At 42.8% G+C, this 18,485-nt stretch overlaps 1 protein-coding gene across 1 annotated transcript in view; it reads right to left on the reverse strand.

The window, feature by feature from the left end:
- Nucleotides 1-1,114: 1,114 nt before the first annotated feature.
- ADIPOR2 (adiponectin receptor 2) overlaps nt 1,115-18,485 on the reverse strand; it is a 42,234-nt gene continuing 24,863 nt past the window's right edge. Inside the window, exons 3-8 of the mRNA XM_005421020.2 lie at nt 8,651-8,770; nt 6,655-6,826; nt 6,066-6,252; nt 4,821-5,008; nt 3,424-3,617; nt 1,115-1,817 (exon numbers count right to left, since the gene is read on the reverse strand). Coding sequence (XP_005421077.1) covers nt 1,686-1,817; nt 3,424-3,617; nt 4,821-5,008; nt 6,066-6,252; nt 6,655-6,826; nt 8,651-8,770 — 993 coding nt within the window. The 3' untranslated portion in view covers nt 1,115-1,685. The remainder of the gene's footprint in view (nt 1,818-3,423; nt 3,618-4,820; nt 5,009-6,065; nt 6,253-6,654; nt 6,827-8,650; nt 8,771-18,485) is intronic.

Raw genomic sequence — 18,485 nt, forward strand, 5'->3', positions numbered from 1 at the left:
TCCCTTGAAGAATGAAAACTGAAACTTGAGGGAATCTAAAAAAAAAAAACCCAAAACCCAACAACAACAACAAAAAAACCACCGCACACTACAACCAACCACCCTTTAGCTTCCTTCCCTGTGAAATACTGCATGGTATGAGCTGTTTAACTCATCTGTGAGAGAGGTAATTGCTCTGAATTTCCAGCTAAAGCCTCCAAGCAATACCTGTGCCATAACAAACAAAATGTTCAAGTTTCACCTTACGACTCCAAAGATTCTCCTTCAGTCTGGCTTCTGACTGGGCTCCAAAGCTCAAGCTACATCAATTACACAGGAGAAGGGTATTTGCCTCCCCTTATATAGGAGGTGTGTCTGCACCACAGCAATCCAGCTGAACTCTCAGGTTTAGGCTTAAGAAATACCAGCAGTCCCATTGCTAAAGCACAGATGGAAAGCAGACCTAAGGACCAAAAAAAATTATTAAAAAAAATAGGGATCTATTCCTCCTTAAAAGAAAAACCTGCAAACTGCCTTGGCATATGGAGCCTGACACACAGGATGGTAATGTGCCTGAGGTCTGCAGTGCCTGTTAACTCCAAGTCCTGGAGCACACAGCTTCCTCTTTCCAGTCCACCTTAACCCCACCTCTGTTTCCCCTCACATGCTCAACGATCTCCTGACAAGCCCATGACCACCATCCCTCTGAGCAAACGAAGCAGGCTTGCAAATGGCAACCATCCTCTCCCTGGGGGCCTCTGGCTCGGGCAGGCACTGATGGAGTTGGACTGTTTGCGATTTCACATGCAGTTATCCCACCATGCTCCAGCTCCTATGATGAGACCCAAACCAACCAACTGTAGGATCCATGATCCCAAACCTCGCACTGCACACAGGCTGGGAATGCAGCTGTCCCCCCACCGGGGCAGGGAGCAGATGCACCTTTCCAGGCACTGGAGCAAATCCATGTGCTCACACTGTGACCTGGATGACACCATGATTAATCCAGCCTTCACAACACTCCTGTGCACGTCCTGAACCTACTCCAGGTGCTGGCCAGGACCCCACATTGCCCAGGTGCTGGCCACTAGGAAAATCGACAGGGCCAGCGAGCTTCACTCCTGGGAATTTTACCTGGTCCTCCTGCAATCGTTTATTTTGTGCAAAATTGAAACAGTGTGTGGTACTTGCATGTTGCATTCTTTACAAAAACCCTTTTTCCCCCCACCCATTGTTTAAAACATTTATATAAATTTTATTTAAACAGAAAGTTAGAAATCTTATTTACATTTTGTTTTTCTCCCAAAAGAGCATCTAAAATCAACGCCCAAACCCTCCGAGAGGATATAAATTTAACCTTGACTTTTTTTTCTTTTTTTTTTAAAAAAAAGGAAACTGCTAAGCTATCCCTCCCCAATTCTACAAATAAATATGGCATTGAACAGAAGCCGATTTGGAAAGGGTCCTCTGTAGCTCAATCTGTAGATCCCAAGAATAAATTAGGTTTGCAGAATTTCCTGGTCTTCAAATTGATTTATTCCATTGCTTGAGGTATAGAATTTTATCTTGGTTAGTCAGAATCCCCATGAAGCTCCATGCCTCATCAGCTGAAACTTGGATTCTTCTTAGGTATTCCTGTTGCTAAGCCCGGCTGCTCGGCCCGCGGCTCTCCTCGTTTGGTTCTGCCCCGGGGCTGCAGGCGGCTCCTACTGCATCCCCTCCTCCTCTGTGCAGCCCCCTCCGACCGTGAAGCGGAACTCCTGCAGGTTGGAGACGCCGTGGAAGTGCACGAAGGCGCCAGCCACGACAAACACGTGGAACAGCTGGTGGGAGTGGAACTGCAGAGGGAAACAGCCGGGTTCAGCTGGGGCTCCACCCTGCCCCAGAGCCACCTGCAGCTGAGGTGCACAGCGACACCGAGCAGTGCCACGAGCTGCACAGCTCCCCAGGCTGTGTGCTCAACCCACCCCTCTGCTATCTTTAGCAAAATCATCCAATTCTCTGCACACACACGGCCCCTCCTTCACTTCAGAGCCATCTGAACCAGCTGGTCAACCACAAAGCTTCTTTCCTTACATCTTCCTCAGGTATTTCTCCTCCAGTCTCCATGATTCTTTCCCTCATATCCAGTTTCCCCCACCCACCCACTTGCTCACCCCACGATTCCTTCTTCTCCCTCTATCTTTAGCAAAATCATTGAATTCTCTGCACACACATGTACCCCCCTTCACTTCAGAATCATTTGAGCCAGCTGGTCAAACAAAAAAACATACTAAAGAGCTGCTCTAAGTCATCTTTGCAAAGGGACAAGGAGAATTTCAGAACCTTAGGCAAAAGGCTTAAGCAGGACGCCTTGAAAATTAGTTCCTCTACAAGACACACTGGTGGTTTATGGACAAAAATGGCCCTCTCATACAGATAACAGGTACAAACTCTGCTCTGGTCACAGACATAAGTTTTACCAAGTGGATTCTGCATGCTGGTATTTTATTTCTCACCACAGAGAAACAGAACAGACAAATGTGATATTGTATTAAAACCTAGAAACAACTGGATGTTCTGAATGAATGCCCAGGATGTCACTGACTGGAAGAGAGCAGAATGACAACTGTGAGAGAGCTACATGACAAAGCATGCCCTTGTCTGAGGGAAGCCATACTAACGTGGATAATGCTCCTGAAATATTCCTACAAATGTGTATTTGCAGGATTCATGGGAAGTTTGGAAAAGAGTTGGTGGAGCTCAGCTCATTATAGTAACAGACCAACCAAGCAAACTGGTGCAGGTCTCATTCTCACTTCTAGTCTTTCTTAGGGATCTTAAACTATCCTAAGTGCAAGGACAGTGGCCTTCCAAAGGTCTGCTTCCCCTCATCTCTATTCTTGCTCCACCCAGCTTTGTTCCTTACATCTTCCTCAGGTATTTCTCCTCCAGTCTCCATGATTCTTTTCCTCACACCAGGTTTCCCCCACTCACCCACTTGCTCATCCCACTATCCCTTCTTCTGGGCCAAACCCTACCATCTCTGTCCTGACTATACAAGATGAGCCAGACATGGGGAAGATCCTAGAGAACACACTGAACATCAATGAAATGACCATGTACTGCTCTGCACAGAAGCACGGTAAAGATGTGTCTTTGCAGGATCCTCAACACATAAACACACACACAAATGTCTGCAGTTCCTTGCCCATCTGTTAAAGCAATCCAGCAATGTACTGAGGGGAATCTGCACACCAGCAGCTACCTCAGACCAGCCAGGTTTTGCCAACTTGGGAAGAGAGGCACCAGCTATGCCAGGCTCAGAGAGCCCAGAGTCATTTGGCCCCTCCCTGAAGACCTATTGCTTCTGGTGCAGTAAGAAAACATAGACACAAAATCCTCCAGGCTCAAGGGGGACCAGCTTTCAGCTTGGTCTCCTCACCAGTGACTCAGCAGACTCACCCAGATGTCACACTTGCCAGGGAAGAATCTCTCCGGGATGCGGGCGGCATAGAGCGCAGCACCAGTGATGTACAGGCATGCCATGAGTGCCAGCCAGCCTATCTGCCCCATGGTGGCTGCTTTCAGGAGCCCCTCAGAGATGACAAAGTGCAGAGTGGGAATTACCCCACTAAGCCCCAGACCTAGAAATACTCCTGGGAGGCAAAGAAAATGCGGGAGAGTCAGGTTTGAAGGCAGTGGTGGCAAAGGGAGACAATGAAAACACAAAAGCTACGGGAGGAAAACTCAGCGTTTGCCAAAGCAGCAGAGGGGTGACAGCTCTTGAAGCTGCAGGTCCCCAGAAGAGATTTATTGGAAAGGAAGCTGAAGAGTGCACAAACTTCCTTCATATACCAGAAGCTACTCAGTTACATGTCCCAGCAGATAGCTGGAATATTTCATTTGCTGGTTGTTCCTGCCAGCTCCAATGCAGGTGAGGCCAGTTCCTGCTCTCGGCCTGTAGAGGGAACTGAGACCACACAGACCGAGCCTCACTTCACCACAACGCTCAAGAGCAAGACAAGGAGACACAACAAAGAGACTGTTTATCATATGCTGCACAAGTACTCCTACCAAACAGAAAAGCAGCATCTGTGCTCGTCTGATCTGCCATATAAGAGAACACTGATTATTTGTTTAGATTTTAGCAGCAAGGACAGAAAACTTGTAAAAACAGTGGGCATGGGGGGAATATTCATGTCCTGTACAGAGATTTTAAGTTTGGAAAGTTGAATGCTCTGAAGGTACCCAAACCTGTCCAGGAAATCTAGGTTTACTGTAGACAGCATGTGCAGGTTAAGAAACAAGAAATATTACTATTCAACCCAGCTGTGTGCACATTCCATAGCTGCCCCCTAAAGCTCTCTTTCTTCCTTCCTCAAAATGTGAACCCAAATCTGGTTTTGTTCTTTTGATGACGTGAAGAGAAGAACAGTCTTCATCTTAACTCTTGTGTTTTATCCAGGCAAATCATTCACATTAACTCAATCATTCAATGATTTGCTAGTGTCTGAGTCTAGTGTTAAAAAAAAGCACAAGCACAACAAATACACATACACACCCCAAGCAGCCAGTCATTTTTTGAGAACAAAGTTGCTAGATGCAGCTAGAAATCCTTTGCACCACCTTTCCTACTGCATGTGTTACTGTCCATTTCAGGAATGCACTTCCAGGACTTGCACCAGCCCTTATCTGTGCATCCAGCTGGGTACAATAAATGCTGAAAGAAAACTCACCAAGGTCCCAGTTCAGTAATATAAGGTCTACAAAATTAAGTCTACCCAAGGTGGTTTTTCCAAGTGGCAAGCAGGAAGCAGGAAAGGCAGTCAAGAAGCAAAGCAGTTAATTTCAGGTCTTACCTGCCCTTACACCCCGGTATTCAGGGGTGGCAAACATGTCCCATTGTGAGACAATTATGGCTGCAATGCCCAGGACACAAATCACAATCAAGTAGATGAAGCAAGGCTGAGGGTTGCAGTAGAAGGAGTAGTACAGCCATGGTACAAAGCTGCCCATTATGAGGAGTGCAATGCCAGAATAATCCAGCCTAGAAGAAAACAAAAATCAGCATCATAAGAAGTGAGAACCTTTGGAAATCCTCACACCTACACACCCTTCTTTAGTAGAGCAACTGTCTACTTCTCACTGCAACTAAATTATTCTCACTGTTGCAGCTGAGGTCCTGACAGCAACTCTTCCACCTACAGTAATGGATTACCTTACAGAGAGCCAGGAAGGCCATTTTTGACACGGTCATCAGCAATACCTTCAGCAGCCTTTAGACCAAAGCTTTGTGAGGAAAACTCCCATTTTAGTTTCAGATGAGGAAAAAAAGCACTGCAAGAGCCCTCTGAAGGCAGGGCACACAGTATGTTCTGAGAACACAGCCAAGGCAAACACTTCAGTATCTGACAAGTAAGAGTTAACTGGGCATCAGCTTCAGTGACCACAGTGGAATAATGCTGCAATTTTTCAACCACGCTGCTTTTTTGTGCACCCATGTAAAAAAGGAAATCCACAGCCCCTGCTTTTTACCACACCCTGACAAAACACCCCTGCAAAAGCTGAAGGAGTTAATTTTTCAGTAGGGGACTTTAACTGCTGGGCTACTTTAGAGGTGGTCTTGCAGATTACAGAATCCTGGCTGAGTAGCTTTAGGAAATATCAGATATTCAGCAGCCAGCCAAAAAAAGAACATGCAGTAAAACCAAAAGACCAAGACATCTTGATACACACTGTGGAACTGTCTTACATAAGTTTCAGGTTCAAAGTCAGAACAGCTGAAATGACAAGTAACGGTTGCACTAAAAATTCAAAGTCCTGCAACTAAGCTCAAGGCATATTACTTACAGCAGCAAGATGCAAGCACATGCCTGCCAAACAGCAGAAAATGATGGAGTTTTAAGACTCAAATGACAGCACAAAAACTCATGTTGAAACAAACTATAATTAGAAGAAGCTGCATTAAATCTCTGCTCAACTCTGTTCCAAAGTACATGCAGTCATGCAATGAACAACTCCCACACTGGGGCTCCAGGCACAAATCCCAGCCCTGTTTTCCCACCTGTTTCCTATTTGGCCTGTCCTGTTCTCGAGGCACTTACTTGGAGAAGAGCCGGGAAACACCTTCTGAGTGGCAATAAACTGTGTGGAAGAGCCATGAGAAGGAGAGGCAGAGTATGGCTCCCAAGAAGAACAGCCCAACGACCACTTTCTCCTGCACAGGTGCTACGAAGGACATGTTTGGCCGGAACATGTAGAAGATTCCCAGACAAAGGAAGAACACGCATCCTGAAAAGCAGCAAGGCAGAGAGGTGTCAAGCTCATGCATACTGAAAACTCTTCTTTCTACAAGCACCACCTCTTCCCTTCAAGGCTCTCACAGCTCAGAGAAGCTGCAACTTAAGTGTGTTCCAGTGGCAAGAAATGCAATCCCAATTAACACTTGGGAGAAGAAGGATCTTACAGTAATTTATTGATTAGGAAATGTTTAATGCATTTGTTTGTATAGTATGCCACAATTAAGCAAGTCCAATCCAACTCTGATGGGATAAAATTAGGAGAGGGATACCAAGCTGCTAATTTAACAGGTTACTAGTGGAATGATAATGCTGACAACCCCACAGACCTTTCCATCTTGCTCTCTTTTCTTTGAGAGTGACAAAGGCATTGGATGAGATTTAGGATGAGTACCTAGGAGATGAGTCCAGATGTTGCCAGTCTCTGTGTGTATTCTGAAGATGCTCTTGAAGCAGGCCCGGAAGGAAGGCATGGGTGGTCTGTGGCCATGCAGCAGGTAGTCATTGTCCTTCAGCCAGTCGGGCAGAACATCGTGGGGAATCACTCTCCATCTGCCCTCCCACACCTGGGGGATACAAGAGTTCAGTGAAATGCAGGCACTGGAGCTCCTTCAGTGCATGGAAATAGTCAGAAAACCCATATTAGTAAAAATGGAGTTAACCTGTGAGTACAGTAAACAGAGGAGAGCTGATGGAACATCTCTGGGGAAAAGGTTTTACACCTGAAATAACATGCTACAGTCACTGTTTTCAGTTCAAAACTGCACCATTATGAACTGCACCATCAGAGAAAGAAATACTTCAGCATTCCACTAGACAGGAAGGCTATTGGGTGTTTTTACTGCTGGTGAAGAGAAAACATTTAATTCATTTCCACGTTCTGTTATTTTACAGGCCTTCTTCTCCATTTAACTGAAGAAGCCTAGACCTAGTTCTCTCCAATAAATAAATAAGCCTGTTCCTCCACCACAAGCCAACCTGTTTATCTGCTAGCATTTGGGGAAGGCTAGCAAAAGAAGCTACCCATTAGCACTAATAGTGGCCAGAAAATGTGAAATGGTGAGAGGCCAACAAGAAAAGCCCAACCCCCTTGTTCAGAGTGGGAAAGAAACACTCCCAAGCAAATAGTGACAGAGCAGTTTAGGCAAGAGACTCATGACTCTCAATTCCATGGGATTTCTTCTTTAAAGGGAGAGGGGGTTTGTGCACAGAGCTATTCTTGCAGCTGGCTCCACAGGAAATAAGTGTGCACAGATGTTCCAGCACTGCTGCAGTAACACAAGACACATGGAGGCTTCAGAGTGGCAGCGCCGCCAGGGACAGGGGGAGCAGGGAGCTGCTTTATGTACCGGGGCTGTTTCTGCAGGCTGCTGTGGGCTTGATGGCTGGCTAGAGTTACAGGAGCAAGGCTGAAGGTTCCTGAAACACTGAGTTTAAAAAGCTACATTCTTATTTCAGTTTCAACAACAAGAGCTCAGAGTTTTTAAATCAATTCTCCACACTCGTGCATGGAAGGAAAACAAAGCCATTCGGAAGAAGCAGCCCAGTTAAAGACTGGGTTCTTAAATACATTCAACAAGGAAATAACTGGTTTAGTTCATGAACAAAAAATGTGAATTGAGGTAGAAACAGAAGGAGGGAATTCATTTTACACAATCCACCCTACAAAATATTTTAAAAGAGGCAAAGATGCATAGTAAAAAAAAAAATCAACAAAAGCAAAAAATCAAAATGATCCATACACAAAAGACCACCAAGTCACCAGGGTCCCTCTGTAAAAATATCAAAAATAGCTCATAAAACCAGCAGGAGCCAGTGTATAAAGAGGCAGCATTCCTTTCAGAGAGAAAGGAAGGCCAGAGACTGACACAGCCCAGTGGCTCTAAAAAGTAGCAAAAATTGAGCCAAGGTCAACAATTACAAAATCTACAATGGATTTACTTATGTATGGTTTCAATACAGCATTGTTTTCAAGTCAGGGACAAAGCTTATTCTACAATAGATGCAAGTGGTGCTGGGAAAGCAAAATATTTGCAAATCTGAAGAAATCAGGTCAAATGACCTTGTAAGTCAAAGTGCCTCAAACGAGAAAGCTTTTGTTCTGCTTTGCACTCACAGGTGTTTCTCAAGGGACACACCTGAGCTGCATGATCAGCTGTGGAGTGTCAGTTGTAAATCCCTCCTGTTCCAAGCTCTACAGTTTAATCCTGTATGACAGACAGATGCTGAGGAAGCACAGTATTGGCACTCAGAACATGAGATGCCCATCTGGGGACAGTGAGAACCTCCTCTCCCTCACATTAGCAGTGCAGCTCCTCCAAGTACAGTTTGCTGCCCACTGGAGCTGCCTAGAAAAGGAAATTACTTCAGCAGTTTCCACGTGCCCTTACCTTACACACGAATTCTTCCATTCTCTCCATAGCATGGTGGGCTTGTAGAAGAGGTGACATTCCCATAAACCCTTCATCTTCTTGAGGTGGCTCATCATTGTGTTTATTATCATCAGAACACTGGAGGGGGAAAAAAACAGAGAAAACACTTTGTAGGAAGATGGACAGAGGAAGGTGATGCTGTTTTCCACACAAAGCTATGATTTGAGCTCTTGGCAAATAAAGAAAGTCTCTCCTTGTACAGCACTGAGAAAAGAATTCAGAAGAACAAGCAAAAAAAATGATTACATTCTTAGGTATCTGAGAACAGCTCACATGTCTAATCCATTCTGCATATGTTTCCAGCAGGTTTGGAAGCCAGCAGTGCTCCTCTAAGTCACGCTTCATTAAATCCCAGATATGGAGGCTGAGGCTTGCAGCCTTCCCACCTCTAGGGAAGGATTACTCCCTATTTTATGTTTCAATGTCACTGTGCCAGTGTTAATGCCTCCATAATGGATCTGGCATTTCAGGGTAATAAAAGGCAAGTCAAGGAGAGGAATCCATTTACCTTGTTAGAAATGTTTCACCTCAATTTGCACTCCAAATCTGAAAATCTATTCTGTTTAACTGACACTTCTGTTCAGCTTGTAATCCAACATTGGAATTTACTCATATATTTGATTTTTCAAGGTATTTCAGAAACTACCATGAAACTTCTGCCAGTTAGACAAAGGCAAGTTATCAAAGAAAAGCAGTAACAGCGATCAGAGTTTTAAGCCAAGTTCAAATAAAGAGAAATGGCTATATCTTCAGGGTGTACCAAGAGAATTATGAAAAGGAAAAATAAAATAATCCACTCAGCTGGGATATCAGGCTGGTGCACATCGTTAATAACTTTACAGGAACAGTGTGGTACTTTTCTGCTCTAGCATGACTTATCACATCATCTGCATATTTTGATACTCTCCAGCTTCCCATGGAGGAGAAAAGCAGGGGGCCATGGAAGTTCTACATTCCTGTTTGCTTCCTACAATGCTCATGGCCAATCAAAGGCTCTATTCAACATTTCAACTTCCAATGTAAACAAACTGGAGGAAGCTAGGAAGGAGAGAAGGAGCCTTCTGCACCCTCAAGACTTAATGCAGAAAGCTGCCACACACCCCATGGCCAGGCCAAGAAAGCTCCACAGTCAGCACAGAGGGAGACTGGCCTCCTCCAGATTTCCCAGAACACTTTTCCCCCTCCTGTTCCCATACCATGGTTAACAACTTTAAAATCAAGATGATGTATCAATAATACCATCCAAAGTGACTGAGAATATAGTATATAATCTCACTTACTTTATTTACAAATTATTATCAGTAATGTTCAGATTAATGCCCTGAACTCTCAAGCCAGGGATGGGAGCTGGCTGTGCATCTGTCCCACATTACAGCTCTCTCCCTGGTGTCAAGCCTTATTAACCATTTCTGTCAAGTTAACTCAATAAGCTGCTTAAAACTCTCATTTTGCATAAATAAAATGAGACTTCTTCCAGCCTACAGTGAGCTATCCAGAGCCTTCAATACTTTTGGGGGTTTTGACAGAGAAATGACATGTTCATACCTGTTTTGTATCCAAGCCTTGCAGTAGTCACTGAAGCTTCATCTTTCAAAGAGGTCCCATCCCAGTTGTTGACCCAATTTTGCTTACCCAGAATGCAATTTCTGGTATGTAATACACACTACACATCCTTCAGGTTTTATGTATGACCTCACATTCGTCCACACTAGGAAAACTTGATTGCCTAAACAAATAACCCACATACCTTGTACCATATAATCACCTTCATTTATGATTCTAGTGAACAATTCCTCTGAACAATATCTTGTATTTTACAGCAGTGATTGATATATTGACCAGCTCTAAGCAGATTCTCCAGCAGAAAAAGACAGTATTAAATACACTCTCTCTACCTAGATAAGCCCATTAGTCCTATTGACAGAGGCACCAGGCAACAGAAAGATGCAAATAGCTTTAATATCCTTCTAAAATAGGCACAATTCCTGTTAGGCACAGGAATAAAAAGCAAATTTGGTTTCATTCTGACTCAACAACATTCACTGACACTGCTGCCCCACAGCAGTGGCTTTTTCTACTAATGGAGCTCTCTAGGATTCTGGGCTTTCAATATCATAAATAATTAACCCAAGGTCACAGAAACATAAAATGGGTTGGGTTAGAAGGCAGCTGTAAAGATCAACCAGTCCAAGTGCCCTGCCATGGAGGTCTGGAGGAAATGCTCAGGATAGTCTGCACAGTTTAGAAAGCAAAGAAACCTTATGGAAAAGCAAGGCTGGCATTTCAGTTCCAGTGCATTTGAAAGAAGCAGCACTGCTGTGCCTTTTACTACTCTAGAACTCCCTCCCCCAGCAGCACACAATAACCAGCTCAAATGGGGGGCACAAATTAGCAACCCTCCATTTACACAACTGGGTGGACTGAAGGAAAAAAGGTCCCTTACAGAATCAAAGCCTGTATTCATTGCAGTCTGCCCAGTGACTCAAAGCCAAAAAATGTTCATTTCCCCCTCTGCACACACTCCCATTTCTAGAATGATGGGAAGGCTTAAATTTGAACAGACTGTAAAGCTTGAAGAGCACAGCTATTTCTGAGCTAGTCCAAAATCTTCGCATTTTGGCCATGTGCCTACAAACAAATCATTACTGAGCTTCTTTTGGTGATAAAAGGAATTCATATCATATACACAGTCCAGATTACTGCCAAAAAATTGAATTGATTTTACTATCTCCTTCCTGCCATTAAACTTCAAAATTAGCATTCAAGGGGAAAAAACTAAAGCTCAGCTCTTAGTCCTTTTCTTGCTAAGGAGGCAAAAGGAGGCCTGTTCTGGAACACCCATCCTCCCTTGACTCCCTCCTGCAGTGTTTCACTGGGAAGAACAGTAAACGGTGCTCGTTTAAAGTCAGAAATCTACCCTGGAGGGCAACACCAAAAGCAGTTTTCACTTGGATATCTGAAGGAGTCTATTGACCTGCAGCTCTTCAATGACTGAAAGAAAGAATCCCACTCTCCTGCTCAGAAGGCATATTGTAATATTTCCACTGTCACAACTTCCTTCATATCTCAGGACTCATTATTTTCTCCTCTTCAGCTGACTGTATCAGAAATTCATGAGTAATTCCAGACCATAACAACATAAGCAAGCACATCCTTTTAGGACACATTTTCAACTATTTCTAAGTCCTGCCCACAGAATCACATTTTGAAATGAGAAACATATTGGGTAAATAATATCACTTGCCTAAAACTGTGCAAGAAATGAGAGCCCAGAAGAAAACTCTGATAATCCCATTTTTAATGAGCTATGGTACATCCTGAATTAAGTGCTTGAAGAATAACTTTTGCCTTTGTAGTTTCTAGGCCATAGGCCAAAGGGATTTTCACTCAGCTGATGTCTCAGATGTTCTTTTACATCATCTAATTTACTCAACCTCTTTTAAAGCACCTCAGATTTGACTAAACAATTCTGTGAAGTCTTTAGAGCATTTTAGAGTATCTTTAAATAACCCCCCTGGTTTGTAACAAGCAAACTTGTTACAATCACCAGCTGTCACTCTTCTGCTGAACACATGCAGCAATGTTTACAATCAGGCTTTTACAATAATCAGAAATCATGGCTTCTGGATATGTACACTCTAAAAGGTCTGGACATTTAACTCTATGGAAATGCCAAGCAATTGTTCCAATTTTAATTCTACTCCCTTTACAAATTCACAAAGTGTTAAAGCTACTGAAAACCAGTCCAGGTACCAATGAGATGGAAATTATCCAACAGGTGTATAAACACAATCTAAGTTGAGTAACAGTACCAGAGAATAAAATAAATCTGAAGGACAAGTGAAAACATCCAGAGGAATCAGCTTTACTGGTTTATCAATATTCAGTTAATTTTGTTAGGTGTTACAGCTTCTTTTGTGATAACAGTGACAGACAAGAATGTAAATAAAAAGGTAGAAATCAGATTTAATTATATCACTTTGTATGGAGAACCAGGCAACACACTTCCAGGGACAGATCATCACCTAAACAAGAGTTCCAGAGCATATTTTGGTAGGGATCAAAAAAGTTTAATACCAAACCCAAGGCTTAGAGAACCAGAGCAAACAAAGAGCAAGAAACCCAAGAGCTCAATTGCACAGTGCTGATCATTAAGTCAGTTTAACAATAAAATTTCACTTTTACAGCAATAGCACAAAAGGTAAAAAAAAGTTTACATTTACTACAAGAATTTCTCATCTGAATGCAGTCCAAAAATGTCAGATCACATAGCCAAAGATCCTGTTACAGAGAAAAGTGCAGTAAAACCTGCTCTAGTAAATGTAACATCTCTTGTTTACTACAACAGCTTATCCTCCCCACACAGACCAACACTTTCTATACTATCACTCTCAAATTTGCTAACAGACATGCTGGTTAATAATGTCCTTACTAGGGAAAAGCCTGTCAAAAGTCAAGTCATAACTGCAGAAAAAGACTCCAGAAACATTTTTCCCACTTTTGACTGTTATGTTCAATGGAATTCAAGCAAAGTGTATTTTCTTGAGGTCTGTAGTTTCTTGCTGTCACAGTTTAAAGATTTCTAGAAAGTTTGCACGTGACTGCTCCTTGCACAGGTGACAAGTTCTGGTTCATCACTTCAGAAAGTGCTGTCAATGTTGTCATATGAGTGTGCAAACTAAAAGATAAATGAAATCTGAATGGAGCCACCTTTTACTCTAAAAAGTGGTCACTTTCTCCCTCACCCCCACGTGACCAACACCCATCCTGTCTCCCAGCATCTCCCAGCCAGCTCTCCCCAGTTTTTGTACTGGGCTCCATGTTCCATGGCCTGGAACATCCTTTTGGCCAGCCCAGGTCAGCTGCTCCCTCCCAGCCTCCTGTGCCTCCCCTCACTGGCACAGCACGAGGCACTGAAAAGTCCTTGATTTAGGGCTAGCACTGCTTAGCAACAACTAAAACATCAGGGTGTTATCAATGTCACTCTCACCTAAATGCAAACCACAGAACTGTACCAGCTACAAGAAAGAAAATTAGCTGTCCCAGTCAAAACCAGGACAACTAGCAATGCAATAAACTCTCCTAGGCCCCAGAAAGGGCACAAGTTTTGTGCATTAGAGTTTCTTTTCAGACAGAGTCATTACTCAGTTACCCAGGAGCCCAACTGACCATGCACATACCTATGTAGTATTAAGCTCTGGAGTTAATGAACTCCCATGTCTCAAAGTTCAGCTGTCTGTGATGCCAACTCACCACCAAGATGCCACCAGTGCCCTAAACCTACCACCACAGGAATTTTCAAAGCATGATGCAGTCTGAATTTGTTCTAATATTCTTGCTTCCTTCAGCTGTTGACAGACACTCCCCCACTGTCTTCTTGATCAGTGCCCTGGCAAAACTCTGTGCCTTGGTAGGGACACAGGCAAGATAGCTCAGAAAAACCAAATGTCTTGATTAACACTGAGTCATGGCATATTATATGACACAGTACTTAGACATTATTTTCTTCTTAAAACTCAAGTTACAAAACATATGTTGCTGCATTTACAATACCACTGTTATCCCCCACATTAAACTGAAGTCACAAAGTCTAGACATGACTCTGAGTTTTTGCTCTTGTTTATCTTGATCTCATCAGATGAATTATTAATAGTGCTTAACATGACATTCAAATCATTTTATGTTCCTTGGGGCAGCGTGCCAGATTCAGTAACTCGAGAGCTTTCAGCATAATGGCCAAAACACGTTCAAGGCTATAATATAAAAATGTTATTTTTCTAATGGCAGTTCTGTAACATCCCTTTCAGCTGGCCAGATTGCTGTTTTTCAGCAGCAACTCCTCTGTGCCCATTCTGTCAAGTGACCTTTTATCAACCAGCCTCTTGCAAGGGGGAAGCAGCAGTAAGTGCAGGCTGCCATGCCATTTCTCCTAAAAGCCTGTTGCACATTTTTCAGAATTTCATCAGCTTATGAGTTGTGAAAAATAAACTGGAAACAAACAGCATCATAAAATTTCCCTGACTTTCCCTAACTTCTGCACATACCAAGTTATTTTAAAGTAACAGCTTTGTCCTTTAGAATTCACATTCTCCCTGACCAGCTTGTAAACACAGCCACAGCAGTCTCCAAAAGGAAACCTCTGAGCAGGGTGTGCCAAGCTGCCTTTGCTGTCACTGGACCAAAAAAAGACTTTCATTAGCACAGTGCCAAAACCCCTTTAGGCCCATTGGTCAAAATGTCAAGTACTTGGAGGTTCCTGGAGTTTAGTGTTTTTCTTTTGTAGGTCACCTTCTTATAAAAGATACAGACCATTTAATATAGCACTTGAAAACAGCTTTACACAACTGGTCATGGGTGACTGCTTGCTGGCACTCATTAAAAACAAGCACTAACATTCAAAACTCATTTAGCAAATAGTCCCAGGACAAAGTCACATTCTGCAGCAGCCTTGCTAGAACACTGATTAGAACTAGCTCCCTCCTTAAATATCTTCAGGTGAAAAGGGTCTGCTGAATCTCTGAGCTGATTTTCTGATTTTCTACTGATCTTCTGTCAAAGCTCAGTATCTGACAAGGGCCCAGGGCCTCAATGCCACCATGTGCTCAGCAGTAGTTTGGGGGAGGGCCTGTAGAAATTGTTTCTACTGCAGAAGAGCCTCATGTGCCATTTTCTGCTCCTCTGCCATTGTTAATCCTGACAAGAGAAAAAGAAAACAAGCATGCTGGGCTTATGGAAAAAGAAATGCTCTGTTACAAAAATAAACAAAGAGAGATTGAAAGGGTACTGCTGAACTTAACAGCAGAGTCTATCAATCTGAAACAGTTGGAGGAAGATGCAAGTTAACCCAGCAGTACAACACTATTTTTTTCTCTTATATCACTGTAAAAGGTTGACACACCCCCCCACTGCTGCCCAAATCAGGCAGATAGGATCTCCAGGAGAACAAAGGCAAAACCCATGGAATCTAACCCCTGTGCAGGAAAACTGTTGTGCCAGTGAATTATAAACAGAACTACTCCCTCCCTCTCCTAGTTTCAACACCCAGCACAGCAAGCAATGGTTACAAAACCTGCTGACAGGCAGCAAACCCTGAGCAGCAACACTTGCCCTCCCCAAGCACAGAAACACTGCCCAGCTGAATCCAGCTGCAACTCCACAACCATCACCCAGGACAAATTCCTTGGTGCTTCAGAGAGAGTTTTCTGGGAGACAGAGCAGACATGGAGAGTGGCCATTTCTACACGTTCCCAGCCTCCTGGGCACTGCCCATGCATGGCTGACTGGATCACCAGTTTGCCTTTTCTGCAGAATTTCAAGCTCTGACAGTCTGTTCATAACCCAGGCACATCAATGCCAGCATGGGAGGCACCAGTGGGGCCTGGAAACCATCTCCATAAACGTGTCCCATTGCCTTCATACTGTCTAAGTGGGAAATACTTGGAGATACTCTGCTCTGTCTATCCAAAAATGCTTTTCTGTAGGAAAAAAATTTATTCAAGCACTTACTTCAGTGACTAGCAGTATGAGTAAAATTCACATTACTTCCAGTTCTTAGAACAGCAAGTGAAGGAGAAATGCAGATGTTAAGATCTTTTGATCTGAAGCAAAATGTCAACTCATATGCTTTCAAAGAATTAACATTTCTTCCCAAGACTTACAAAAATGAAGGAATGGAAGAGGTGATAAAGAAATCTACAGAACAACAACATTTGAACACAATCAGCTTTAAAACAAGAGGAAATGTGCTTTGGTGGAAACTCAAACTTGATTTTACCAGGTCTCTTCCAATCACACTTTACCAAAAAATCCTGCAATGCAATGGAGGAAGAAGACAAATAGAGAAGCAAATGCCAAGATTTCAATCATAACCCCAAAGAACCAATAGAAAAATGCCAGACTGAAAAGAAAGCTGAATTGTTTGAAACTTGCAAGTAGATTTGCAAAGGATGAAATTTCACCCAATCAGAATTTACAAATACTTCCCCTAGAAAACTATTCTTAAGACTCAAATGTCTCTCTTTGACCTTCAAGACTTTGCCTGTCTTTTTCACTCAGCTGGCATGCACCAGGAGTCAAGTAGACAATTCCATTTATTTACATGGAGCAAATAAATGCAGTATCAAAAAAGTCTGTCTGTAGTCTGCTTTTGTAGGTAATACATAAACACTTCTCTAACAGAAAAGGCTTTAAGTTCTGTGATTCAAGTTAAAAGCCTTGAGTCATTTGCTCACCCTAAATTACTCTAAAAATTCTCTTTTGTACCTGAAATTCTGTTACATCCTTCTGCCTTCCTCCTTCAAGCCACTTTGGTATTTATGCTCTAGAAAGATTCCTGTAAGTACATGGAAATATCATGAAATTTGTCAGAGGTCAACCAAGTTCTCCCTTCAAAGCCCACACTCCCTGAAAAGCAACCCAGAGGAGTATTTACCCAAATTCCTTCTGCCCATTCAGACAACTCGGGCTACACAAACCTCCCCCCAGAACCTTACTGTAGGTTATCAAACACTTCAAAGCAACAGCTCTCCACCTTATGGGCACATTTCGGTGCCTCACAGGCCAACTGCACAACAGCTCAACTTCATGGAAGATGAAAGGAATCATCATCCAAGCACGGGGAAAACCCATGATTGGAACAAAGGCACAGAAAATGGTTCTGTTGTTTACCTCCTGTCACTGGCAGGTTAAAGTACAAAGGGAAAGAATCAAGCACGGGGTTTCAGGGCTGCATAAAGAGCCCATTCATCACATGGTAAGAAGTCACATGCATTTGATTGTGTCAGCTTAACAAAGTCACAGTAGGAGAGATTTCTCTAGGAACTATCACTGCTGGAATTACAAAGGCAGTTAAGACACAGAAACTCTAGGACAGGAGAAAGGATGCTGTCCCAAAGGCAAGGAAAATCCAGGATGCTACAGGAGGGAAGCACCTGCTGAAAAATGCCTTATCAGCAGATAGTGGAAACAGGAAAAGGAAAAGAAGTTTAAACTGCTGAAGGAATGAGAGGAATTATGCAGCTTTTGCTTGATGCTTTTCTCATCATCAAATGCTTATTATGCAGAAAAATGGTTACTAGTGGTCCAAGCCACAGAAGGCTCACCACTCACCTGCCACTACACTGATTTCACATTTAAAGACAGCAAGATGTGTATCTAGTCCTTGAAACTGGTACTGGGAAGACAGGATAATCTGTGGACATATTTGCACTCCAGGAGAGAACAGAGAGTTATGGAATAAAATACAGACTGAGAGGTTCAGGTATAAAAAGGGTATTGATGTCCTATGATTTGTATCTTCCCATAAAAATTGTTATAAAATTGGCAGATTAACAGGACTGGCAGAAGAATGCAGCTGTGTTACTATTATTTTGAATAAGCATGTTCTATGCTTAAGGCTAGTAATTCTTTGCTACATGTATCTACTGAATGCCACAATTTACAGAAAGTCCGATCTTTCATTTTTAGTTCACAGCTACGCAACCTCTCAGGTAGGTGCCAGGGGTCAAAAGCCTCAGAAAAAAAAAAAACTTTTAGGAGAAAATCTTATTTCTTAATATCATCTTCATTTTCTTAGCAAAAAAAAAAAGCTTTATTACTCATGAGGACCAATATTTTGGTCCATCAAAATTATAAGTACATGGTATACAATGCAAGCTGTGAGGAAGATTGAAATTAATTCTGAACAACATAATGACATGCTTCCATGCCTCCCTCCTTAGAAAAGGCTATTAAAATAATTCATCAAAAATTCATCAACTACTACCTCTTAAGAGCTCAGACTGTTTCCTTCTAC

The sequence above is a fragment of the Geospiza fortis genome, unplaced genomic scaffold (genome assembly GCF_000277835.1).
Source record: "Geospiza fortis unplaced genomic scaffold, GeoFor_1.0 scaffold10, whole genome shotgun sequence".
In the NCBI taxonomy this organism is placed as follows: domain Eukaryota; kingdom Metazoa; phylum Chordata; class Aves; order Passeriformes; family Thraupidae; genus Geospiza; species Geospiza fortis.